The 27707-nt window shown below is 42.1% G+C and overlaps 1 protein-coding gene across 1 annotated transcript in view; it reads right to left on the bottom strand.

Moving 5' to 3' along the window:
• jak2a (Janus kinase 2a) overlaps nucleotides 1-23746 on the bottom strand; it is a 37973-nt gene extending 14227 nt beyond the window's left edge. Inside the window, exons 1-10 of the mRNA XM_008290125.1 lie at nucleotides 23141-23746; nucleotides 10788-11072; nucleotides 6744-6867; nucleotides 6532-6652; nucleotides 5477-5622; nucleotides 4442-4736; nucleotides 4164-4283; nucleotides 1633-1790; nucleotides 1416-1527; nucleotides 292-478 (exon numbers count right to left, since the gene is read on the bottom strand). Of these exons, the coding sequence (XP_008288347.1) occupies nucleotides 292-478; nucleotides 1416-1527; nucleotides 1633-1790; nucleotides 4164-4283; nucleotides 4442-4736; nucleotides 5477-5622; nucleotides 6532-6652; nucleotides 6744-6867; nucleotides 10788-11049 (1525 nt within the window). The 5' untranslated portion in view covers nucleotides 11050-11072; nucleotides 23141-23746. The remainder of the gene's footprint in view (nucleotides 1-291; nucleotides 479-1415; nucleotides 1528-1632; nucleotides 1791-4163; nucleotides 4284-4441; nucleotides 4737-5476; nucleotides 5623-6531; nucleotides 6653-6743; nucleotides 6868-10787; nucleotides 11073-23140) is intronic.
• Nucleotides 23747-27707: the final 3961 nt, after the last annotated feature.

The raw sequence follows: 27707 nt of genomic DNA, 5'->3' as shown, positions 1-27707 counted from the left end.
CTCTAGACTAGGGTTGTGTGGTTTGCATGATGCAGGATAAAATGTGTGGGTTTCAGGTTATTGGGTGTGCAGCTTACTTTATCTCCACAACTTTAATAAGCACTCATGTGAATCACTGACTGATGGTTTAACAACATTGCCTAAAGTTTGACAATTGATCCATGCATCATAGAAAGGAAAAACATATTTACAGCCTCCAAAAAACCCCAACAAGATCACTTTGCATGTGTTCTTTTACATGTTTTCTTGTGTATCGGGCACAGATATACGCATGTGGATTCGAACACTGACCTTTGCAGCTAGGTGAGCAACACCTGGTCAGCTGAAACGTGTACCCATCCGTGCGGAGCGCCTCCTTTTGGTAGCAATGCAGAAGTTCCCTGAGCGAACCGAAGCTCCTCTTGGCACCACTCAGGATGTACTCTCCTGACTCCGTCTTCATGATCTGACAGTGCTTATAGTCCACCATGGTTTCATACTGGAAGTCAAAAGAAAAGCACTACAGTTAGGCTGTTCTGAATGTGTGAATGCTATTTATTTTATTAATTATATACACTTACTGTTTAAGTGAGTCAATCAGGACAAATAAAAAAGATGCCTATTGTTCTGGAAATGTGCATCATGTAAGTTGTTCAGCTTGTGGACTGTGTGTTCGTGCACGCGCTCACATATCTGTGTTTTGTGTAAATAGATAGAAGTTCAGGAACAAGAAGAACTGATGAGTTACAAGTCTGCATTTGGAAATACAAGGAGAATGACGACACTTGATTTGGCTGAATGTATTTCTTCTCCTCCAAGTGTGTTGTTTTTTTCCTGGTTTTGTAGTTGAGAGAAAAGCTGTGAGCTGTAGCCAGGTGATGTGTAAACCTTTATAAAAGCACAAGACTTTGTACATTTGTACAGTTTGAGGTCCTGAATATTTTAAGAAATGGAGTCAGAACTGCCATTTTTATTTATGGCAACTTTACAGAAATTCACTGTTATTAAATACATTCAGTTAAATTCAATCCATTTAAAACTGATGATGTGAAACATGTAGGTCTTATTCACAGTACATCAGATCTGCTCTGCCCTCATGTGGAAATCAGACCTTATTGCGCCCTCTAGTGGTTTTAATATGGTCAGTACTTAAGAGGGTGTGATGTACTCATTGAAACTGCCTGTAGTTTGGGGAACCAGTAAACAAACACTGTTTACTCATAGGAACAGTTGAAGTGATGATGATGAAGTGAAGATAAAGATCTTCCTTCTGACACGCACAACAAGTGTCTGCAAGAGATAATCTGGTCGTGTGCCTGGATGCATGTAGTCACACACAGACGAAGCAGTCGTTTAGCAGGTAGCCCGTCTGTAAAGTCACCTGTAAACAGTACAGTACTTTACACGGAGAATGATTCAACATTAACCGTACTCACCCCAACCACAAAGGACATAAAGAATTTGTCATAGTCCCTGGGACTGCAGCGCAGGATGTACAGGCCCTGGTGGTTACCCGAGCGACGTAGTTTACCAGTTGTAAACTCCATCCTGTGATCAAAGAGACAGAATTGTGTGAGTCACTGGTCTGTAGTGGTGGATGAGAACTAGAGCAGGTGTGATGTTCTGGGTTTGTGCTTTGGTAACAATACTCACGACACAGGGCCGTGGCAGTAGCTCTGAATGCACTCCAGGAGCCTCGGCGGAGCCACTTCTTTACACAGATAATGATGAGCATCGGCGACCAATCTGTAGTACCCATCAACCAATGACACGAATGACAGGGCCTCTGAGAGCGAGTAAAACTCCACTTCCTTTGTGGTAAGACAGAGATGAAGCATATTGAGAGACAATGCAGATGAAAACATAAAGCATCTGATTTTAATTTTAAATCACTGTGAACAATAACTGAACTGCAATTCATTTATTTCTCATATTACAGTTACAAATCTGAACTTGTTGATGTAAACAGTGATGCTTGAAAGTTTTTAAATTACTAAAAGTTTACTGTATTTAAACATAAATATGACCTAAAATATTATCAAGTCCTAAACGTAGATAGAGAGAAACCCAGTTAAACATTCTAAACCAATATAGTACACATGGTGATCTTTGTATTGAGGAAAATGATCTGTTATTACACATCTGTGGCAAAAGTATGTGCACCACTAGAGGGTCGTTTCCTGCCAATTCACCCTGATTTCAGAACGTTTACCCGTTTGTGTCTTGTATTTATTTATTTAGGTTTAAATCACACCAAAACTTCTACACTTTGAAATGACAAAACTAAACAGTTTCTATCCACAACAAAGATTTTGGTTGGAATTGAGTGAATATTAGTGGAGGTATTCATCTTTGAAAATTAAAGATTTGTTGTTTTGATGATAAATTATTTTAATTTTTTGTAAAGCAAATCAGTATAAGCTATTGACGTGATTACAAGTTTCAACTTTTTCTCGAGGTTTCTGGGATCCACCAAATCATGTGAATAATAAGCAGTTGGTGAGTCTTTAAAGATGCTTATAAAAGAATCACTGAAGTAAAATAAATTAACACAGAGGGCCTATTTTCAAAAATTCATAACTCAAAATATTTGAAGTAGAGCTGTGGGAGTTTGCAAGAGTCCGTGGTTTAGGTTGAAGTTTTTGCGTGATTTATTTCAAGAAAATCCATGAACTCAACTGGGAAGCCCCAGTTGAGTTAGCATGGGATGACCCTAGACATAGTTGGCAATTGAAGATGAAATGAGTGAGGTGTTTTCAAGCAATGGTGTGACAATGAGGTGTGAGTGGACAGCCTCTTTTATTTAAAAAAAACAGAAAAAGTGTGGAAGTGTCCATGTTTCATGAGACAAACAAAGAATCTGTCTACTTCAGGAAAAAACAGCTGTTTTTACTTCAGGAAAAAACAGCTGTTGATGCTGGTTCCAAAACCATCTCTAAAGATTTTGGATTCCACCAATCCGCAGTCAGACAGACTGTGTACAAATGGAAGAAATCCAAGACCACTGTTAACCTCACCAGGAGGAGTCATTCAAAAGTCATAAAGGTCATTCAAAAAGCAAGCCATTAGTCAGTGTGGTCACGAAGGAACCCAGGGTAAGTTCTAAACAACTGAAGTTCTCTTTCACATGAGTTGATGTTAATAATGTTTAGTCCACTACCAGGAAAACACTGAACACACGGAGAAAGCTTCTGCTCTCCAAAAAGAACACTGCTGCCATCTGCAGTTTGCTAGAGATCATGTGGACAAGCTAGAAGGCTGTTGGAAAAAATGTTCTGTTGGAAGGTTGAAACTAAAATAGAAATCACGTTAGGGCAAATAAAAACAGTGCGTTCCAGCATGGGAGCCTTTTCCCATTTGTGAAACATGGTGGTGGTCGTATCAAGGTTTGGGCCTGTTTGTCTGCAACTAGACCAAGACTGGTTGCTATCATTGATGGAGCAATAAACTCTGAATTATGTCGGGACATCTGAACCTCAAGAGAAGTGGGTCATGACAACAAACCTTAACAAACAATTTGTTCTGCTTGTGGTTATAATGGTTCAGGAACAAATTACGTGAATGTTACGTAAAGTCCAAGTCAAGCTCCTGACCTTAATCTAATAGAAATGTTTTGAAGGACTTGACGCAAGCAGTTCATGTGAAGAAACTCGCCAACATCCCAGAGTTGAAGCTGCTCTGTACAAGCAGACAGACAGAGAACTGATCAGCAGTTCCTGGGAACATCGAGTTGCAGTTATTTCTGCACAAGGGTCACATTAGATACTCAAAGCAAAGGTATACAGTTTTGATGCTCACAGATATATATAGAGATTTAATAATTTTCCTCAATAAATTAATGACACATGAAGGCTAAATAAAAAAGGTTCACAAACTTTCAAGCACTGCTGTAAACATCCAGAACTCTAGTGGTGACACTAGCTGTCCTTAACTAATTTATTCAAACAGCTGAAGAACAGATGTTGCCCTTTCCCAAATCCAGCTGCTGGAGCAAGCCACCTGATCACATGAAAATATGTCTGTGGATCATTGCTTTAATGTCACAAAGGGAGAACTCAGTTACCACACAGCAGTGACAGTGTTTATATAAGAGTAAAGCAAATCATTCTTTTATATTTCACAGTGACAGTAGAGCATGAAGAGTACAGAAGTAGCAGTATTAGTAATAGAAATGTGTGTTGTACCAGAATCTTGTTGTCCTGCCTGGTGAGGGTAACTATGCGACTCTCTGCAGAGCCCTCCTTGCTGCCCTGCTTGATGCTGATGTCAATCACTTCTGGGAAATCACAGTACGTCTGCAGCTCCTAAAGACACAAAATGAGGACAAAATAGTGGTTTGCATTTTTTTATTAGATGAAGAAGCATGCATACATGCTCCATCCGTTGGTAAGAAATGCCCCGGCCAGCATCGCTCTGTGGCAGATTAATGCATTACCATGGCAACATAAACGCCGGTCCTCACCTCCTCTGCTCCCATGTCCTCTTTCCCTTTTGACCACTGGATGCCCTTGTTGCCCATGACAACGATGGTAACCTCTTGTGAGGAGAGGTCGGTGACTTGGAAGCGCTCAGAGTAGAGACAGGGAAGCAGCGTCTCCAGGTTAATCAGGTATTTGAGCTTGAGGTTACACACCGTGGCCCTGCATTCGCTGAACTGCTGGATGAACTTCCTGAAGCGGTAGCGGATTCTCTTCCGAGTCAAGATGTTATATTCCTGGATGCGGCTTCGCATGCATCGCGGCAGGAACGACTTGTAGCTGAAAGCAAGTAGGGGATCGGGGTGGGTGTGTGGTTTGGTGGAAACGGAGGTGGCAATGACAAAAAGACGAGGAGATGAAGCGCCAGTTCACTGAACATACATGTATACAAGTCAGGAGAATCAGTCAGTAATCCTCCTGCTCAAACAATAACAACAATATGAAGGAAAAACACAATTTCAAGGATGGAGACATTGTGTAGTCATCGTACAGATCAAATATTCTCGGCGCATCTTCAGCTGAAATATCATCTCACAAATAGTTTATTCAGCTGCATGAACGCTCATAATGAAACTGTCTTCATGCTGACTGTGGAGCCTGTCACGCTGCTCTGAAATCATTATTCATTAACTGTACCACAGGCACACCAGCAAAAGGCCTAGAATTTCTTTTTAGGTTCGAGAGAGCGCAGCGTTGTTCAGAATCTAACATACAAGACGATCCATGTTTGTCATCACTTTTTATACACAACGATGTCAGTACATGTTACAAAGGAAAGGGGAAAATGTGAGCCTAGTACGGTGTATATTTACTCTACTGATTTTGTGTCTGCATTGGCCTTCTCATCTCGTTTGCAGTAACAGGGATGTCTGACCATATGTTTTTCACGTCCTCAGTCCTTGTTTTGTTTGTTTAAGTGTGTGTGATTTGTCTCGGTGACCATCTTCTTATCCCAAATTTAGATTAAATACTGTGTGAAAGCAGCAACAGCATATCGCTCTTGTATGAGCACACCCTACCTGGTGTCATTGTAGATGTCCACTGGCGACTGGCCACTCTCTTTGGCAAGTCTCATCATGTCCAGCACAGCCATGCCCAAACACTCCTCCTGGGCCTCATGGCTCACTGGAATTTGAACCCAGCCATTCAGGAAGTCACTACGCCACTAGAAAAGGCAAAAAGCAAACGCAAAAAAATCTCATCAGATGAGTAAGAGAACGAAAAGAGAACTAAAAGCCAGAGAAGGGGACGGATGGGGGAACAGATGGGCAAGTAGATAGCAGATTTATCTTTATTCATATCTGAATAGGCTCTATATATACAGAATAGATTTTCTTTTATGTAGTTGCAGCCATTTTTTGGATGTCAAACAAAGATGATTCACTCAATTCAGTAAATTGTACATCAACGCATTTACTTATCAAATAATCAGGCAGATTATAAACTCGGTTTAGGTCACATTTAGGTCATAATAAGAAATGCATAACTCCTTTTGGTCAGTATTTCACCATCATGCTCATAAGACACTGAGTTTTTGGGACTGCAGGCCGGTCTGTTGACACACAGCTCTTGTTGTCAATGTGACAAAGGAGATAAAACAAAACAAAGGCAAACAGAGCATGAGGTTTGCACAAGCATGTGGGGAAGAAGAAAAAAAAAAGCAGAAACTATATAAAACACACGCACATGCACACAAATATGCATATGCAGGCAAAGACACAAGCAAACACGAAAGAAACCCTGAAATACCCTTGTTCCCTATTTGCGCTTCTTAAGCACTCTTACTACCCCACTTCCTGTTTTCTGTACTTGTACAAAGAATGGGCGGACATGACAGACAGACTGGCAGTCAGTCAGCGAGACGGGGAAACTCGCACTTTTTTTTATCTTCCCCTAACAGTTCTGCTTATCATATTCAAAACACTAACTGGGGCAAATACAGAGTGGTTGGGTGGGTTAGGCTCAGGAGGAGGCTTTAGTCTTGAAGACACTGTCCTCTGGTATAAGGAGAACATGTAAATGATCCTGACTAAGAATGCTAAAAGAAACACATACAGAGAAAGAAAAGCATTACCTGAGAAAACTGGTATGCCATGACACAATCATCCATCACGGGACTTTCCATCCCTTTGGACAAGCCGTAGCGATGAGCGTAGGATGAACTGCTGCTGTTATACCAGCCAGGAAAGTAGTATCTGGACAGAGTGACCACAGACCATCAGGTTAGAGACTAAATCCAAGCAAACCCAAGGAAATGAAAGAAATGGCAAAAAGAATCCTGTCTACCTGATCCTGAAGTGCAGGGTCTCACTGGCTGAGTGGTCCACTTTGAAGACGTGGTTAGGTGGGAACCATATCCGGTCATGTTCCCTCATTAAGCCAAACAGGCTGCAGTACACCGGACCAATCCCTGGAGAGACCATGTAAACAATATACATTATAGATCAGTCACCACTCACTTCAGTCATTTACATTTTTACTGTGCGGTAACACAGTATATGTAGTTTCACTGTGGCACCACACATCATTGAAACTCACTGGATTTTGTGCTCCTACACTAACTGTTGTGAGTAAGTCAGCAACCGTTTTCCTTTCCCTTCTGTTCACAGGCGTGTACACTGTGGAGTGTCCGGTGTGTAACTCCAATGTCATGACAAAGTTAAATGGTATTCATTTATGATTCCCAAGTATTAACTCAGCACTGTTGCCTCGCAGCTAGAAGGTCACCGGTTTGAGTCACCCGGACACCCGGGATCTTTCTGGGTGGAGTCTCCATGTTCTCCCCGTGCAGCGTGGGTTCTCTCCGGGTTCTCTGCCTTCCTCCCACACAGTCCAAAAACATGTTGAGGTTAATTGGTGATTCTAAATTGTCCGTAAGTGTGAATGTGAGTGTGCTTGGTTGTCTGTCTCTAAGTGTAGCCCTGTGATAGACTGGTGACCTGTCCAGGTGAACCTGCCTTCACCCTGAGTCAGCTGGGATAGACTCCAGCCCCCCGTGACCCTAGTGAGGATTAAGCGGTGTATAGATAATGGATGGAAGTATTAACTCAGTAACAACTTTTCACCCCTTTTCAGCACTGAGCTGCACACATTACCAATTTACCTCCCACAGCCAATCACTGAATATGAGACCAGTTGCACTAAAATATCTGCCAATATTTAGAATATGCAAACTCAGGCATATCGTGTATATTTACAAGCCCACAGCTTATGTTGTAGTAAGAAAGCAACTGTGAAAGTGACACATAATGACGACCAGCTAGCTTTTCTCAGCCGTGTATTTCAGTGCAGTTGGCATCAGTTGTTAAGCTCAAACATTTTCAGTATGAATGGTTTCTACTTCTTCATCAGACAGTCCCAGCCTACTTCAAAAGACCTCCATTCAAGATTGCTAGAAAACCAGCCCCCATTTCTCTGGCTGTTTGTTCTTCAATCATGCCCACACTTCCTCATTTTGTTTTCAAAGAAGAGCCCCCAACATCTGCAAGGTGTTTCTCTTTCTTTGTCAGTCGTGCCAAGTGGGACAAGCGGACGTAAAATGTCATCACACGGCAGGAAGCGCTCTCGAGAGTGAAGCAATAGGTTGAGGACGGCAGCGCTACCAAGGAGGAAGTGTGCAAAACCACAACAGGGGAAGTAAAGTCAGAGTACAAACAAGGTTGAAGTATAAGTGAGTCCAGTCTTGTAATATTTATATCTATATCACATGCTATAGTAACCAAATACACCAGAGAGTAAAATATTGTAGTTTCACACTTTAGGAACCGAGATTTACTACTTGTACTGTATATTACACAGATTAATGGTATGTGATGTCATTCAAAGGTTGAACAGAACATCTCACATTATCTTTCTATTTAACAAACAACTTCTTTCAATGTGAGGAATAATAAGTACAATATATCCTACCTCTAAGTCCAATTGCTACAGACTCTACCGCTAAGAATGTGAATATATTTGACTTCATACCGGTGGAAACGAGACATCCTGAATCAGCCACTTCAATAAGCAAATTTGACCATCATTGCTCCATAAAAACTTATATCCTGGTACTTAACCACACATAAAGGTTTCCAGATAAATGAGACAGAGAAATCCCTTAATTCAACTAAAGCATGACAAAGACTATCAGAGGGAGTGACAGCCCGGAGGGAAGGGGCTGTAGATGTAAAGATAATAGGAAATGACTAAAAAAGAAGTGAAAAAGAAAGCAAGGGGAGATAGAAAATGAAGGAATACCACAGAAAAATGTGTCAGAAGAAAAACAGACGCAAGAGAACACAACTTCCTGATTTAGGGTTGTTTGGTTGGTAGGGGAGAAGGCAAGAAAACTGAGTGCTGTTGTTGTGTTGCCAAAAACAATAATTACCCCACACCGAAGACTAAGCAACCAGTCACACGGTGGAGTTTCATCTGAACAATGGCTCGGAGGGGAAAATTCGTGGCCACTACATTTTGACTTCAATCCAAATGGGTCCAAGGGAACAACAAAAGATGCAACGATATGTACAAATGGGACACAAGTGAGACAGAAAAGACGACATGAAGCGTCCGAAGGTGTGGCGACCACAGCGCGCAAGAACAGCTTCGATGCTCCTCGGCAGTGTTGCACGGCAGTAATAATATTACTTAATGTTATTACCCCCCAAAAAAACAGCTTTTTTAACTATTCCCGTAGATTAATCGTAGCAACTGGATCTGCTTGAGTTCCCTGAAGACAATCCACCTCTCATCCAAGAGGCTTCATCAGCTCTGACTGACTAGTTGGGAGTTCCAGATACTGATATCCTTAAGGAGCCATTAACATCTGAGTTTCGGTTTCAGTCGGGGGGTTGTTGCTCCTCCACCTCGTTATGTGAGTCGTTCCCCCTGTCACAGTGGGGTTCGTTAGGGTCCGTTGTGGCTAGGTGTGAACGTGGTTTCATCTTCCTGGGGAGAGATTTTAGGACTGGATTGTAAACAGGAGAGAGGTGATGCCTCAGACCTCCACCTCTGTGGAGGGATTGTCTTTCCAGTTGATGGCTTCTTTCACCCCTCTCTCAAACCATCTGTCCTCCCTGACCAACATCTGTACGATATGTCACCTCATATGACAGTACAACATTGTGAAGCTTGTGGAAATACAATCCACCAAAGCTGAGCCGTGGATGACTGTAGTGGAGAGCAGAATACAAACGACAAAGAGCGAATGAAGTGGATGAAGTGTCCTCAAGTGACTCTTCATCTTTCCGACAGATCTTTAGGAAAGTACCAACAGTCAGAGATTTGCAGAGTATTTGGACAAGAAATGCACACTGATGGAAGTTGAAAATGGAATAAAAACATAGACTATGTGACGCAAAAGTGGTACTTGTCTGTAAAAAATAAACATTACTTTTGGAATGTTTTTTTTAAAGTCAAATGTGGAATCATTGGAATACTTGTGTAATAATTCTAGTGGAGAGATAAACAAGATTCCTCCAAAATACAATACGCTCCCTCATATGGCGTGACGACATCGCTGTAGATTTTGTTTCCCAAGAACTAAAACGGTTCAATTGTATAAACCGCATCCTCTTTTTTCTGCCTTAGGCACAGGAAGTGTGCTTTGAATATGGTTTTCAGTTGATAATTCAGCCTGTCACAGTTGGCTTAATCAGCCAAACGCTTGTCCCAACTCGCTTCATTTTCCATCCACTTCGTTTGAAGCTTGCTTAATGGAATGCTTTGATCGAGCAGGTGGGCTCGGTCGGCCAATTTGGAAATTTATTATTCTAGCTTGTTTCTTAAGCACATGTCTTACATTATCACACCAACAGACCGTAACAAATCTGACTCAGCAAAAAAGGCAGTCTGTTCATAATGAAGATATATAACGAACATATCTATATATTGAATTGTATAAAAAGTGTAATATTTCAGACCTAATAAGTAATAAAACAACTCTGCACTCTACTTGACTCGTTTAGAGTCAAGGGTTTGTCAGCAATGTGTACGACACAAACAAAAGCAGAACTCGACAGTGTTGCAGGAAATATCTGATATGTGGTGATATAGACAAGGACATGATGTCCCCCGTCAACTCCTCAAGACATTTTGAACATTACTAAGGATTTATCAATGGTGAAGCAACAGCACAATGTCATAAATGACTACATTTACCATTCTTTCTTTGCTTGTCCTGCTTTGTCTTCTTCTATGTTTAATGCATGTTTTGGTGTTTTAGCCACAAATAGAGTCCACAGAGCTTATGCTACACAACTGCTAAATTACCAGACTGCAGGTAAATGAAACTGAAAATACCTTTTGTGTGTTTGGGCAAACATGAGAACCGAAATCCTCTTGACTTACCACATGCTTTCGCTGCAATGATGCACAGATCCTCTGCCACGTACTCTCCAGGGGGAAACGCGAGCGCATCTTTTGAACACTTGGCCTCGACTCCTCCTTCGTCCTTCCCCAGGTAGTAAAGGTGGACGCTCAAACAGGTGGCTTCCAAGTCCGGCTTAGAGTCGAGTCCAGTGGCCGAGTCGGCGTCAGGGAGGGCGCCGTTGGAATGTGTTGCAGGACTGGATGTAGGCGGATCCATGTTTGTCAGCAGAATGCAGGCCATGGGCTGCTTAAAAAAACATCTATCTGTCGAGAGAGAGAAAGATAATACGGAGACAGTAAGGCAATGTTTTCAGAGGAGGCAATTAAATTATTTCTGGGCTTTTTCGCCTTTAATGGACAAGATAGTGAAGAGTGGGCGAAGGGCATGCAGCAAATGAGCCGCTGACTGGACTCAAACCGCGGTCGCTGTGTCTGGGACTATAGTTCCCATACATGGGTTGTCGTCTTCTCAGTTGAGCTACCGGAGCGCCCCAGAGGAGCCCATTTTTGAGTGAATCCAGCAGTGTTTTCCAACTCTTGCTGGCGAACCGTTGACTGTTTTGTTCTTACAGGATGGCATGGAATCTGAGGTTTTGAACTTAAGATACTTAAAACAGTCGCCGAAAATCGTGTCAATGACGTTATCGAATACAGAAACGGCTATCAATCAATACATTTATTAGCAAATAAGACACTGTCAGTCACAAAAAGAGTGGATAGTACTAGTGGAGAAAACAGCATCTTTTAATTGATTTCTTACTCTAAATATTAGTTGTTTTTTTTAATTGAACACAGCAGGAGTAGATTTATGAAGCTGTGCTGTAGATATTTTTGACACATAGCATGTAAAATGTGAACCAAAGCAGAATCGCATCCTTGGTGAAATAACAAAAAACAGAAAACAAAAACTATAGATAATGTCACGAGGCAACATCTCATACACAATCACAAGGGTGGAGGATTACGAGACTTCCTAAGAAATGAAAATGAAAAATAAAGGCTGAAATGACAAATACAAGCCCCAGCACAGGAGAGATTTCCCTAGAAATGAGATACAGCCAAAGAGAAGTCATCAATCACCTGTGCTCCCAACGAGAACTAAAGGTAAAAGTGAGTAAAACTGTAGCTGAAGCTTCCTTTGCTTGGAGGACTTATTGAAATGATTTTGTAGAAGAAAGTACTTCACAGTTAAATGCAAAAACAAAAGATAAAGACTAACCCTGGGATAGAACCGTGCATTTATATCTTGTCCATTCGCTCTGATTTGCACTTAACCCCAAAATACTTTCAGCTGCATCCATCTGCAAGCAAACCATTTCAACCACATCGGACTCCACTCCTACATTTTTGAAGACCACAGCCATGTAGAGAGGCTCCCACAGATGCCTTAGGTTTCTCTTGTTAACTCTCATGTAACCATAAGCAGTTAGCGGACACGAGATAAGCTTATCAGAATACAGAATTTCATATTATTACAGGTCTGCAGTGTCGTGGGCTCCCTATAAAGACTGTACTGGACTTTGGACTGCTCTCAGTGATATGTGGAAAAATGCTTCTTCTTTTTTTTTTGGCAGGTTGACCAGTATCTGCTACGCTCTCAGTTCATCATGTTAATGACCCTGTCAACAGATGAACATTTATCATGGGTTTTACAAGGCTGACAGTTTTGCACACGCAGTTCGGCAACAGATACATGCTTTTGATATCTGTGGAATATCTGTGGAGGTTCACGTATCAGAACCAGCTCACACTGATTACAAACGCTCGCCCAGCACCGCGTTTCGAAGGTTTCCAAGCAAAGCACATTCGCTAAAGAAGCTGCCCTCCTGTGACTCAAGTAGACGTAGCATTTGTTGTGCTTCATTTCTGCTGCTTCACATTTGGTAGAGTTGCAGTGGAACGCTGTTAGGTTCAATAACATTGGTGCCGCTGACTCAGCCTCGCCTGGTGATAAAGTTAAAGAGACACACTGTGGTACAAATCTTCCAAAGTGTCTTTTTTTTTTTTTTTATCTGTAGAGCCCAAGATTGTTCATTTTGGCCTCCCAGTTCTGTAGCTGTTATCAACTATATTTGAAGAACTTTAATCAGGTGGAAAGTTCAAAAAATATTCCAGCACTTTGGTGGTAAATTATATGTTAATGAAATAAATAAATAACTGGGAAGCAGCTGTTGGACATGAGATTGATGCTTGAAGGTGCTGTTGCTGGCAACCAAATAAAACAGAAACAAGCCTCCTGCTGCAGGTTCTTCTCTCAGCATTCCTCTGCAACAAACACACAGCGTAGCTGTTTGCACGAGTGTTTCAGTGCAGGTTTGTTCAACCACAAGCTTGTCTTACTGTGATTAACAAAGTTACATGAACTCTGGTGATTTATGATGCTAGACAGTGTCAGACATCAGCATACTGTAGTTCACACCCGTTTGCAAAGATGACTCATCCCAGGTCCCTTTACTTGACTTTTCACTGATAAATTAATCTTAGGGAATGATCTACAAGGGTAGTGAGGGAGCCAGACAACAAAAAATACCTTTCTGACTGTTTTCCATCATTTGATCCAGTTTTGTTTGATGCAGCAACAGATCAATTTGTAAACATGAGCTCAAACATCTTCTCTCATCATGGTATCTAATGAGGTGGGAATATGCAGTTTATCAAAACAGAATGCGAGAACACATTTCTGTTTTCAAGTCAGATACTTGAACAGAGTCACTTTTGTTTTGGTGACTGTTTAGTCTGCTTTTGATTACAGGCTTGCTGACGAATGCTGCTGACACATTGGTGTCATTTAAACAAATTTAAACAAGCTGTGTGTGTGTGCTGGGGGCTTGAGATGGCTTTGAAATATGTAGGATATTAAAGCTTAACTTTCAGCTTTTGTAAGTTCAGGAAAAGAAAATCTTTAGCCTCAAGTTCCATTTCTACAGAGCCCATCTGGTGACATCGATAAGAAATAGAAATAACTCATTCCCACGCATTAGTAAATCGTGGCCACGAGATAATAATGCGTGGGAACGACATAATTATCACAAGAGATCGCAGGATATCGGTGTAGTTCATTCCAAGGTGAAAATAAGATTAAGTGAAATCAAAATGTTCCGTGTTTCATGCAAGTACGCCCGTTATACTTAATCCACAGCTGGTATGACCGCACTGTGAAATCTGCTCCACAACTTCTTGTTTCTTCATATTAGTAATGCGAAGCCACAATTTAACTATGTCGTTCCCTCGCATTAATAACTCGTGGCCATGATTTACTAATGCGTGGGAACGAGTTATTTTTATTTCTTATCGATGTCACCAGACGGGCTACGTACATTTCCATTATCTATACACCACTTAATCCTCACTAGGGTCGTGGGGGGCTGGAGTCTATCCCAGCTGACTCAGGGTGAAGGCAGGTTCACCTGGACAGGTAACCAGTCTATCACAGGGCTACACTTAGAGACAGACAACCAAGCACACTCACATTCACACCTACAGACAATTTAGAATCACCAATTAACCTCAGCATGCTTCTGGACTGTTGGAGGAAGCCGGAGAACCAGGCTGCATGGGGAGAACATGGAGACTCCACACAGAAAGATCCCAGTGGCCCCACCGGGACACGAACCGGCTTCTGTGAGGCAACAGTCGTACCAACTGCGCCACCTTGCAGCCCAAGTTCCGCTTCTATTTCTTTCATTTGAGCTATTCCCACGGCTGTATTCTCTTCATCACTTCCACTTTCCCATACACTGTCACAACACCACTACTCTTGCCCAATCACCTGCCTGCCAACGTTCTCAGAGTCAGACATCCCTCGTCCCATCCTCCTGCCCAGCTCTACCTCAAATCGGCTGCATAGAGAGTTTTAACCAAAGTCTGCGTCAGAGGGGTTGTATTTCACATGTCTACTTCCTTATACGTCTTGTTTTAATGGAGACACTGAGGAATCATACCGAAAGTGAAAATCAGGTTTATTTTTTACCTTGTTTACATACTGTATTCTTTATATCATCAGAGAAATCATTAGCAAAATAAACAGTCGACGTCATGGCTGAGCATTTCTGGCTTGAAACTGCAGTGCATCGTGTAAACAAACCCAGAATTCTATGGTTTCGTACATAAAAACTTGGAGTGTGGGGCTTTCTGTATCATTTCTCTTCTTCAGAATCAATTTTCAGTTTCCACACGCGTGGCTGATGCATTCCAGTGATACAACTTGTCACTGTGTAGTGGTTTTATATACTTGATCAGAGTCGTAGGTGAGCTGGTGTTTGAGCAGCTGTGAGGGGTGTAGTACAGGGTGTGAGCAGATAAAAGCAGGAACTTCACACATTTTAAAGGCAGCAACAGGGTACAGCTTCATGTAAGTCATTTAAAGATGGGATTATTTTCATGAACATTTCTAAATATGTCACTTAAATACACAGAAATGAATTTTTAGAGGTTTGACCATTGACCGGAGAAGGAGTTCAGCTTACAGATTTCATCCCACCCCTCCATTGTAATGATGACCCACAGTAGCAGGTCGACAGCCGGGAGCTTTTGAGCTCTGCCCTGTTGCAGCAAAGCTAAACAAGGGCAGTATTATCAGCTGGGGGGGAAAAAAAAACCCACAAAGAGGAAGTGCAATAACATAAACACAAACAAGACAAACACAAAAGGCCCAAATGTTGCTGTGAGATAAGCAACAACAATATTTTGAATATGACTCAAAAATGTTTGAAAATTACTACAACAACAGCTTCTTTTACATGAGTTTTATATGAGTGATAATGAAAAATGACTAAACCTAGTGGAAAATACACACACTAATGAGCCAACACACTACAACCACCCATGGCTGATATGCTGTTGGTCCTTTGCATGCAGGAAAAAGACCCTTAAACTCACAAAGTCATGGACTCTCTGATGGCTCCCTGTGGTATCCGTTACCAAGACGTTCACAATAGATCCTTGAAGTGCTTTTAATTATGAGTTATGTAAGTTATGGAGCTGCTGCCAGCACATCGTCCTACAAACTGATCCCTGATCAGTGTTAGTGCAAACCACTGCTGATTGGTAGAAGCCGTCCTGCGTCAGAGATCTGACCCCTGTCTGTCCGTAGAGATTTGCCCTTTGTCAAAGTGGCTCAGGTCTTTCAGTTGCCCATTTCTCCATTGTTAGAAAACAATAATGTTCACGTCCTCTGTGAGCGATCATGTTTGGTAGCATGTTATCAGTGTAGATTACCTGACTGTGGAAATCCTTGCTGTTCATGTTTGATCTTTTTGGCCTATATATAGCTGGATATGGGGTTATGATCCATACTGTAACATGGTTGAATGATCACTCCAGTGGGGTCACACGAGGCTCTGGATTAAACAGATTACTCCAATACTATACCACAGTGCTCTGTGTTTTTCATGAGGAGGGATTTGTGCCATTTTTTGCAACAACTGAACACGTGTTGCTCTGAATTGATCTCAAGTAGATTTAGGATTTTCTCAAGGATTCTGCATCACAGCCACTGAGGTCCGACGCAAGACTCGGTGAAGGTTGTCATTTAAATAACACAATGGAGTGTTAGTAGTGTAGTGTTGAGGATCACTGAGGACGAGCTGAAACAGACCTGCCAATGACATCTGAGGCAGAAATAAAATAGCAAAGTGAAGTAAAACATGTACTTAAATAAATAAATGAAATCTTTATGTAAGTATAAGTTAGAGATTCAACAATGGAGCAGCATGAATGTTGGCACGTATTCTTGTGGATTGATCGTAGCAACTGGATGTGCTTGAGTTCCTTGAAGACGTTCCACCTCTCATCCAAGAGTTCTGACTGAGTAGTTGGGAGTTCCACATACTGATATCCTAAAGGAGCCATTAACAAGGACATTAATAAGGACGTAAGTGTCTGGAACTCCCAACTACTCAGTCACAACTCTTGGATGAGAGGTGAAATGTCTTCAAGGAACTCAAACAAGTCCAGTTCACGAGAATAACAACGACCTGGATGACTGAGAATCTTCACAGAAATGTTGGCCCTTGAGTAAATGTAAATTTACAGCTATGACAAAGCAGAGACTTGTGCTATTACAGCCAAAGAAACCCACTAAATGCAATAATAATAATAATAATATCCCTCCGTGGTCTTATTTTAGGTTTTGACAGTTCATGTTCTGTAGTTGAAGACCTTTTACCAGTATATATACAACACGCACGCGTTTGAGAAGACAGGAAAACACAGCTATTTTGTCAGTATGTTTACACACCCAAAACGTTTATCATGTAACAGACGGCCAGAGAGTTACAGCAGTTCCTTGCTGCGTCTTATCGGGGCCTCGGGGCTAGTTGAGGTCAGAGCTATCAGCTCGGCCACATTGTGCCATTTATGGCAGCTCTGTTCCACTTCTGGTCCCTTCTGCCACCATTCCATTGGATACTGGCTGAATGTTTCCCTACCAGCAAACTGCTGGGCTTCCTGTGAAGTTTGGAACAAGTACCATCTTGGTCAAATACAATCAACAAGAGCTCATGTTGGGGAAAAAAAAGCTCGACTCTACACTCACTGGCTTTGTTGTTTGCGGAGTCTGAAACAACATTCTTGGCTGCAGTCCAGCCTAAGTGCTTCCCAGCTGGTCGAAGCCAACAACCACCATTTTCTTAACTCAAACCTGCATTTCACAAGCAGCAAAGAGTTTTCTAAGTGGCCTTTGTCACTTAAGGCATTTAGACATGTCGCAGCAAGACAGAAGCACAGAAGTAAACACTGAGTGACAGACAGCTGCATGTTGATTTACAGCCGCATTAGTTTCTATCCAGCAGCAGAAACTAAAACTAAAGTAGAAATTAATGCTAACGTAATCAAGGGAGGAGATTCATTTTGACTTAGCGAGCAGGTAGGATTCCATCAGAGCATGTCTGATTATAAATGTTGAAGATAAAAACTCTATTTTTATCTGGTAAGTTTCTCTAAACATGTACTGATGGAATTACTTTCTGCCCTTGTTGCAGCTTTTGTTGCTGGTGATAGAATCATTCAGGTCTACACAGTCTTTGAGACCCCCTTTTAGCCTCTCATTTATTTTGGATTGTTGACAATATTTTAGTTTACATAGTGTTGTTTCTTTTCTAGAGTTACAGACACAGAAATCGGGCTACGCTCTGACAGATCAATCTTTGCGATAGTCATTCCTTGTCTTGAATCTGTCAGCGCTAAAAAATAAACAACTCTATCCTTAAATAACCTAGATGTGGGAAAGAGTCGTGCATGTAGTTACTGCGAATAGGGTGCAGTTCCCTCCGCTCATACATATTGCCAAACTCCCATTAATTATTTCACTTTGTGCTCTGACTCGTTGGTCCTGATGTTTGGGATTCAGGCTCAAGTCCATCCACGTCAAAGATGCATTGATAAAACAATAATTCTTTTCCTGGTGGACTGCTCACAGTGAAGTATATTTGATAAAACAGGCTGATATTTCAATGTGCAAACAGGGACACACAGGTAGCACAGAAGCATGATCACAGAGACTCATAAAAGAAATCTCTCTCTCTGTAGTCTCCAGCGCAGTTTAGGTGCAGACAAAAAGGGGAGCAGAACAGGGTAAGTTGGCCGAGGTTGGTCTCGTGTGGTCGGCTATCCTCAGCTGAGGGGTTTAATTGGAAATGCATGTCATCACAGTTTGGCTAAAGCAGGTCTAGTGGGAAAACCCCGTAATAAAAGGGGACTTAGCACTATGTCAAATCTGAACATTTCCAAGGCTTTGTGCTTCACTGGTCACAGGTTGTCATCAATCAGCATGAAGCTCTTTAACTACGAAACAAAACAGTGTGTGTTTCGTGTTTTCTAACATCACATCGTGCCAAACATGAAGTCTGAGTCGAGCAGCAGGTGACTGTTGCAATCACTTTATTTATTTATGTCAAACAATAGTATGAAGAAGTCCAGCTATCCAGTATCACAAAATCTTTCCAAATGTTTGTCTCAGTTGGCTTTAGAAAGGCCAAAAACATCAACAGCTCTTTACCCAACCCCAGTTTTTGAGAAAACAAAGGGAAAACCCCTGAAAAAGGGGAATATAGCAGAGGAAACCCTGGATGAGTAAGTTTTGCGCTGTATGAATAGTACAAAGGAGGGTGTGGTGATCAATCAGTCGTCCCACCGACCTGACATACACTCATACCTCTCTTTCCATCCTGAGTTTGCCTTTGATCTTCGCCATCTACGATAGGATGTTTGATTTATGTAATTTCATTATACACTTATTTCATGTGTGGCTTCATTTACCTTCGTTTAGACAGAGAGAGAGAGACAGTCTGCTGTTACCCTTTTGACTGGGTTTCTTATAGCACACATGTAGCCTCTACATTTGCCCTCAATAACACGCAAGTGCTAAAATTATATATATATTTTTCTATATGAGACGTATTTTGATACTGTACATGAAACACATTGAAACTAAAGTGAAAGGTATCAGTTGTGTAATGTTGGTGGTATGATGTCTAAATGACTACCAACAGATCTTTGAACTGTTTAATTCTTTGCTGGTGAATTAGATTCAAGCTGAAACTCTAAATAATCGCCGAGGCTCGAGCCAACTTTGGGGCTACCTGTTAACCGAGGGCGCCAAAATAAAACAAAAAAAGCACAAGATTCACCCACAGGTGAGGTAAGCAATGGGCCTAAAAGCCGCAGTTCAAGTCGCATGTTTCATCAGTGGGAAACCATTCAGGAGGAGGTTCAGAGAGGCATGTGTGAAATGCACACAGCTCCACAAATATGTAGGCATGGAGAGATGATTTTGATAGATAGCACTGGTTGTTTTTTTTTTCACATCTTTTGGATCCATAAATCAGCCAGTCTCACTACACTGTGGGAACAACTATCTGGCGAAGTTTAAAAAAATACCTGAAACGCTAAACGCTGAAACGATAGAACCTCTTCTAGCTTCAGGAGGGGAGTGCTGTACAGCCGACTCTGCTATCTAGCGAGCAGAATTTGCTCGTTCGTTGCACCTTTGGTCGTGTGTAATGTACCCTGTGATCGTCTGGAGTCGGTGATGTTGGGCTGATTAGAGGCAGGTAGCGTTGTTTGAATTGTGTGACACAACCGGTGACAGCGCGGAGAGGTTCTCCCGTCACTGAAGTGAATAATAACAGGTTGTGTCTAAAGTTCATACTGGCCTTGACGATGCTGCCCACACACTTTCCAATGCAAATACAATGGAACGCTGGGACACTGTATTTGCTTTAGCATGTTTACACGTCCCCAAAAAATGTCTATAAAAATTGGTTACGCAACAAATATTATCATTGTGTAATCCTGTAAATTACTCTGTCTTTCAGTAGTAATAGCCATGCATTCCTTACTTCTCTGCATGTTGATGTGTATTCTGTACTCTTCATTTGTTCATATAGACACAACACACCGCTTTCTTACAGTAGCGTCTCATTCGGTTTCAGTGACACTCTCTTATCGAAGGTTATCCACACTTTGAAAGAAGAAACTCGAGCCAGCAGTTAGCGGTGACAGTGTTGCGGCCCGATGTCCATGTGTACTCCCTGAGGGTTTAGTGCAGGAATGAAAAACTATTTTCAAGGCTGTTTGAGCACAAATAAGGCAGTTCAGCATCGCAGAAGCCACAATCTTCCTCTTCATTCATCCCGTAACATCTCAAAAAGCATCTTTCATGTTACATCACGAAAACTACAGAGAAGACCACAGATAGAAGTGATGAAAGTGAAATGGGGAGCAGGCATTTCTCTTCCCTGCAGCACAGCGTGTGTGTGTGTGTGTGTGTGCACGTGTAGATGCTTGTGTTTCCAGGTCTGCCTGTGTTAAAAGGACCGAGGTTTTGTTTTTGAAAGCTCAACAGCGCGATGAAAGATCGTTGCTGTCTTAAAGACCTCCTGCCACTTTGAATGACTTCAAAAGCAGCGTAGATGGTCGATATCGCAGACAGTAGGCTGCTAACTATGAAATGTGTTGGCATGGATCCTCAGTCACATGTGACACAGACAGTAAAGCTGCCTAAAGCAACATTCTTCAAAACTGAATAAATGAATCAGGGCTCCAGAAAACACAAGGCTGCCTCACATTTCCTTTTACCCTAAACCCAACCACAGCGTGGGATGTTTCGTCTCCCTTGTGTGTCTTTAAATTTAGTCACAAGTCGGTCAGTGATTTGGCACCCCTTAGATTGTACGAACCCTTATTTAGGCAAAACGGTGACACTGAAAAACAAACGGTCCTCTCTTTACTGTTGTTCCACTCGTTACCTCATTTTCCTCCATTACAGCCGCTGACAGTGCAGTTCTTTGTATGTGACCTGAATAAAACTTGCAGAAAGCTACACATGATTCCTGATGCAAGAACAATGTACTTTCCCTTTAACATGTCTGTGTCACTGATTACGCTCTTCCAGTAAACACCTAAATAAAGATGCTAATTTGGCTGTAAGGGCTCTGACAAATGAATCAACGCTGCCTACATACGACTGAAACGCTGCAGGATCACATGCACTCGGCTTTTTTTAAACAAGAAAACAGCAACCTCTTGCAGCACGTCTAACCATAAAGCAAGATACGACGGAGCAGAGCCTTGTTGTGATAAATGTTGAGTTAATACCGTCTTTCCTCTGTCAGCCCAGAACTTCCCTGAACATACAGTCAGAATAAGAACCCATATTGATTATGATTTGTCAGGGATGATTAAAACAACACCGGTTTACATGTCAAAACGAGAAATTATGACGCTTGAACCTGGCTTCTAAAATTAATCATCTGCTGGATAAGCATTCATTTAAATCCTGCTACAGCGTCAACTTACAACACACACTTAGCCGCCACTCTGTGAGGTATCACCAGATAAAACTAGTACAGTCTAATACCGCGGGGGTGCATGAAACCCCAACTACTGCAGTGTAAATGAACCGCATTATACTGGAAAGTATTTCTAATATTTAAAGTCTTCCCTCACAGGGATAAATGACACCTGTCAGTGTGAGGCAGTACAATGCAAACATCCTCCGACATTAACATCAAGCTGAATCACCACCTCTCTGAAACAGACCAATGAATGAGCCGGGGCGATCACTCTCACACAAACTTGGTATTGTCAATGTAATAAACAGTACGGCACACAAATGCCGGATATGTTCATTTAGATATTTAGCAATTTCTTTTCCAGATGGATCTAATACATTTATTTTAACCGTAACACGTCTTGCGTTGCACAAATCTTGGTCAATAATTTTTCCCTACTACTGAATTTGTTGGATCCTTGTCAAAAATGGTTGTTGGAATTAATACAGGTAGACACAAGGGCTGCAACAAACCGATCTGAATGTTGATTAACCGTTCATTTAGTTGTTTAGTCTATCACGTAAATGGTAATGGTATCCAAAACGCTTGACAATGTGTTTCTCATTCACCCATTCACACACCAATGGCAACAGAGCTGCCATGCAAGGTGCTGCCTGCCATCGGGAGCAGCTTTGGGTTCTTGCCCAAGGACACTTCAACTGTGGATCGAACCGCCAACCTTGAGATTGGAGGACAACCGGCTCTACCACCTCAAAATGGCTAAAAATATCCCAAAGAGCAACATGATGCCCTCAAATGTCTTGTTTTGTCCACGATCTAAAGATATTCAATGGGGGTACAGATAAGCAAAGAAATCAGTCACATTAAGGACTTCTTTCTCCTCTTTAAATATTCCTCAAAACCCTATTCAGGACTTTCATACGTAGAAGGTCTTTCGGGCTCCATTGGACCCCAAGAAAGACCATGTGCAAAATATTTGTTGGTATTCATTATAGACTTTTATACTATGTGATATGATTATATTTTTGGTTCCAAATGCATGACAAATGTCCTTCTTTTTATATTTAAAAACAAAACAACACCTGTCACCTAAAGCAGATGGCCTGAGGTCCTGAATAGGGTTCATCAGTTATCAAAATAGATGGTGATAGTTGACAACTGATCAGTCAATGGATTATTATTGTTATTGAGTGTCTTTCTCAAAAAAATCTGAGTTTTTAAACAGCATCTCTTATAAAAACTTCTTCAACACAAACTGCAGGAACTGATGGAGCGTCAACATAAAGTGAATGATCACACCTGTAAACGGATCAGCAACACTTTTAACAAGTTAGTGACCACGTTATCTAGTGAATCTCTGCTCTGTGTCTTCTGTTAGTCATGTAAACAACAGCAAAGCACACAGACTAAACAAAACCCGTGTGTGTGGAGCTGGAGCGTGTTTATCAGCTCCAGCAGCTGATGTGGCTTTAACTCTGCTGAGTTCCTGAGCGAACTTTGCTGTTTCTCAACAGCTCAGCCCACATCCTCAACTCTTACCGTTTGTTCTGCTGTGCTGGTGTCGACTGGAGTTTCCTTAAAAAAAAAAAGCAGCAGCAGCACCGATGTGTTGTGGCTCCGTAGTCCGGCGCGGAGTGAACTTGGAGGCGGACTCACGGCGTCAGCTCCCCGCGCTGCGCGTCTAACGGCTCCCGGTGTCTGTCGGCTGGAGCGCCGCTGCGTCGTCACTCGTCCCGTCAGAAAACAGCATTCTGTCGGCGGCGCTCACATCTTTCTCCACACTTCACACCCCACCTCTCAGGGCTGCTTTTTAAGTTCCCCTCGACATGTTTGTTTTTCCTCCAGGCTCGGTAGCTGCGGTCCACTTGTAGTTCGGACGTCCTGCTGCTCTGATGAGGAGGAGGAGGATGAAGGCGGTGCCAGCAAACGGCTGCTTTCTGCCACATTCAGTTTCTTCCGTATCTGACACGGAAACACTTTTTTTTTCTCTCTCTCTCTCTCTCTTCTCTGTCTTGACTCAAGCAGAATCTCCTTGAGTGAATCCTAGAGGCCCCAGAAGAGAGAACAAACTGGCATCCAGGGAGGAAGTGCAACCAGCACGACTAAAAAGTACTTTGACTTCATTTGAATGCTCCTTTCCACCTCTGCTTCACTGCATGTCTTGTGGAAATATTGTATTTTTAACTCAAGCCCCCTCCAAAAAGTTCACCCATGAAGTCCCATAACAATACACCCCAGATAAATAACTGATAGAAAACTTCATCCATACACTAATGATCGCTTCTCCAACTGGATCAACTCATGATAAAAATGTGTTTTCATTTTGCTTTAATAATCAGAGAGGTGGCATTCTTTACGAGTGCAATTTAACATTACGTTTACTTCGTTATTCTAACTCTGTTCAACTGCATTTTATATCAAAATTATGTTTTTTTCTTTTAATCCAATGCAGAGGCGTTGACATAAATGAACACATTCAGCTCCACCCAAGTTTCAGTTTCTAGATTTCAACCAAGTAGTTGCACAACAAAAACGTTCCAGCGATGAGTAACTTTATTTCTGTGCTTACATAATAATAATAAAAACTTTATTCGTACAGCACCTTGAAGAACAGCGCTGACAAGGTGCTTTGACATGAAAATGTGCAACACAGAGACAATCAAGGAAGAATCACACCAAAGAACTGTCCATCCATCATCTATACATCCTTACGAGGGTCGTGGGGGGCTGGAGTCTATCCCAGCTGACTCAGGGTGAAGGCAGGCCCACACTTAGAGACAGACAACCAAGCACACTCACATTCACACCTATGGACAATTTAGAATCACCAATTAACCTCAACATGTTTTTGGACTGTGTGGGAGGAAGCTGGAGAACCCAGAGAGAACCCACGCTGCACGGGGAGAACATGCAAACTCCACGCAGAAAGATCCCGGGTATCCTCACTGGTGACCTTCTTGCTGCGAGGCAACAGGCCAAGAACTGAAAATGTAAATAAAAACAAAAGTGACCATATAAAATAAGCAGGTAGACGGTGCATAAAGACAGAATAAAACGCTAAAAGTAAACTTCACATGAAAGCAAGTCTATAGAAGTGGGTTTTAAGAAGTGATTTAAGAGAGGCCACTGACTCCACTAGCCTTATCTCCTCAGGCAGGTCGTTCCAAAGTCAGGGGGCCCTGGTGGAGAAAGCTTGGTCGCCTTTAGATTTAAGCCTCGACTTCTGAACGACCAAAAGGGATCCTCGTGAAGATCTAAAGCTGCGAGTATTCTCATGAAGCAGTCAACAGATCATAACTGTGGTTGTACATAAATGTCTCAGGGAGTGCAGGTTTAATGGTGATGATTTACGCAGTTTGAATTATACTTAACCTTTTATGTCTATTTTTCTGGTATAATTTTTTTTGGAGACATTTTCTTATCATAAAGTAGTCATATTGTTGTTTTGCCACTTTCACTCATGAGAATAATCTCATGATTTCCTCCAGTGCCAGATACACATTTCCTGACAAAGGCACACTATTTATGTGTCACAATGAAATCATGTCAGGTTCCTTGAAATCCTGAGGAAGTCCTGACCAACTTACAAAAAACAAAACTGAAACACAATTACGCTGAAAGGTGGGGCAACATTTACGTGAAAACAGGAGAGCTAAGATTAAGATTCTTCTGGATCTGTCGAGTTTATCATTTGCTTTATATTCGATAATTTGTAATGTTTATAAGGCCGCTGCAAGACCTACATCTATTAGCTGAACTTCACTAGATATACAGGTCACCAGTTCATCACAGGGAAAAGAGACAGACAACCGTGCACACTGACAACTACAGAATCACCAGATAACCGACCATGCATGTTTCTGGACTGTGTGAGGAAGCTGAAACCCCACATGAGCGCAGGGAAACCACGCAAACTCCACACACACAGGCCAACTAGCAGGTTTGAACCATCTGGCTGTGAGGCAACAGTGCAAAACCTGCCCCAAAACCCTTATTATTGTCAGAACTGACAACAACTTACCCCCATTGCTCTGTTTTCTTTCTATTATTATGTGCATGTATCATAATATAGTCAAACCGACAAGAACGCAGCGAGAACTTGTTTCCTTTTTTATCTTGCAACTGAGAATAGATCTTATCTTCGTGGTGTGTTGACAGTAAAGTGACACCAGAAAGACAGAGTTCAGTGGAGGAATAAGACGCCTCCAGGCCTTGTTCTCTAAAGAATATGGGTTAATAAATAAACGTGCGGCATCGTTGGCAGGTCAAACAATGTTTTTGCCGACAGTTCAACAGTTACCGAAAAAGCAGCTTGCAAGAGTAACGGCATGGATAGCTGTGGCTGAGAAGGTAGAGGAGGTCGCTGACTGGCAGCTGAATTCAAAGTGTTCATGCACTACTCACAAAAAGTTAGGGATATTCCACTTTGAAAATTCAGGATGAACCTAAAATGCACTAGAACCTTTACAGTGACCTTCTCTAAGCTTTTGAATGCACACGTTCAACAGTTCAATGTTTCAGTACTTTCTGTACAACTTGCTCTTCTCAGGTGTTTGATCCATGAATCGACCAACACATTTCCTTCTTCAATCAGAACTGGAATTTAAACAGTCCTCCCCATCGTGCCGTTCACATTTTGACATCACGAGACCAAGACAACTCCTAGCAACTGATCAACACTAGCTCGCCATTGCGAGGCTTCAAACAGGAAGTTCTCAGACGGAAGTTGCCTCTGAGCTGAGAGTGTCACAGAGCGTCGTCAGCAAGTAGCAACAGAGATGCAAAGAGACTGGAAGAGTCACATAACGGCATAGAAGTGGATGTCCTCTGACCACGTCCCACACCGATGGCTGCTTCATTGTGAACAGCGCCCTGCAGAACCGGATGATGAATGCCACTCGACTCCAGGCACATTTAAGGGAGGTGAGAGGCACCAAAGTGTCACGTCAGACTATTTGAAGCTGTTTACATCAGCGTGGTCTGCAAGGGTGCCTGAACACACCACCAGGCACAGGCGTCATCGTCTTGCATGGGCCAGCGTGGGACCAGTGGGCCTCAGTGCTGTTCTCTGATGAAAGTTGATTCATGATGAGCAGAAATGATGGCCGCCAACGACGTCGAGGAGAGCGCTATGCCTCAGCCACCGCTGTCACCAGACGAGCCTTTGGTGGTGTTGGTGTTACAGTGTGGACAGGTGTGTCTAGTCTATTCAGACCTGCCCTACACTTTGTGACAGTGACAAGTCTGTACTACCTGAACAACATTGATCCAGTCATTGTGCCCCTGCATGAACAACACAGGCCTAATTTCATCTTCATGGACGAAAATGCTCCAGCTCATCGAGGTCACATCAGTAGGGAACGACTGCTGGAGATACCTCAGATGGAGTGGCCTTCACTTTCTCCAGACCTGAATCCCATAGAAAACCTATGGAACCAACTGAGTCGCTGTGTAGAGGTTCACAACTCTGTACTCCAGAACCTCAACGATCTGAGGGCCGCCCTTCAAGAAGAGTGGGACGCTATGCCTCAGCAGACAATAAGTCGACTTGTGAACAGCATGAGATGTCGTTGTCAAGCTGTAATCGATGCTCAAGGGCACATGGCAAGTTATTGAGACGCTGGCATTTTTTGTTGTGTTATACCCACCACTGTTGTTGGCTTTTGTTTCAATAAATTGGTTGAGATGAGGAAATCACCATTGTATGCTTCTGCTTAAATGCTCTACTTTCATGATGTAGTACCACCATAGCTTGAACTTTTTAAAATTTTCCATAAATTTCACCTGAAAGCCAAATATCCCTAAGTTTTTGTGGGTAGCGCATGTTGAAGTGTGCTTGGACAGAAACACAACAGGTGACGGTCAGATCAGAACAACTCGCTGCCATCAGTGTCTCTGAATGAATGAATGAATGAATGAATGAATGAGAAGCAACTTGTAAAGCACTTTGGATAAAGACACTATATACTTACTGCAGTCTATTCACCTTATGAAGGAAGCATGCACTCTGCAACAACTCCCCCAAGATGATTATTTCTGACTGATGTTAGCAATACAAATGCTTCCAAAGAGTGCTTTAATAGTCTATTTAAATCGGACGAATGAG

The sequence above is a fragment of the Stegastes partitus genome, unplaced genomic scaffold (genome assembly GCF_000690725.1).
Source record: "Stegastes partitus isolate 25-593 unplaced genomic scaffold, Stegastes_partitus-1.0.2 Scaffold656, whole genome shotgun sequence".
Classification (NCBI taxonomy): domain Eukaryota; kingdom Metazoa; phylum Chordata; class Actinopteri; family Pomacentridae; genus Stegastes; species Stegastes partitus.
This window is presented reverse-complemented; position numbering and strand designations above follow the sequence as displayed.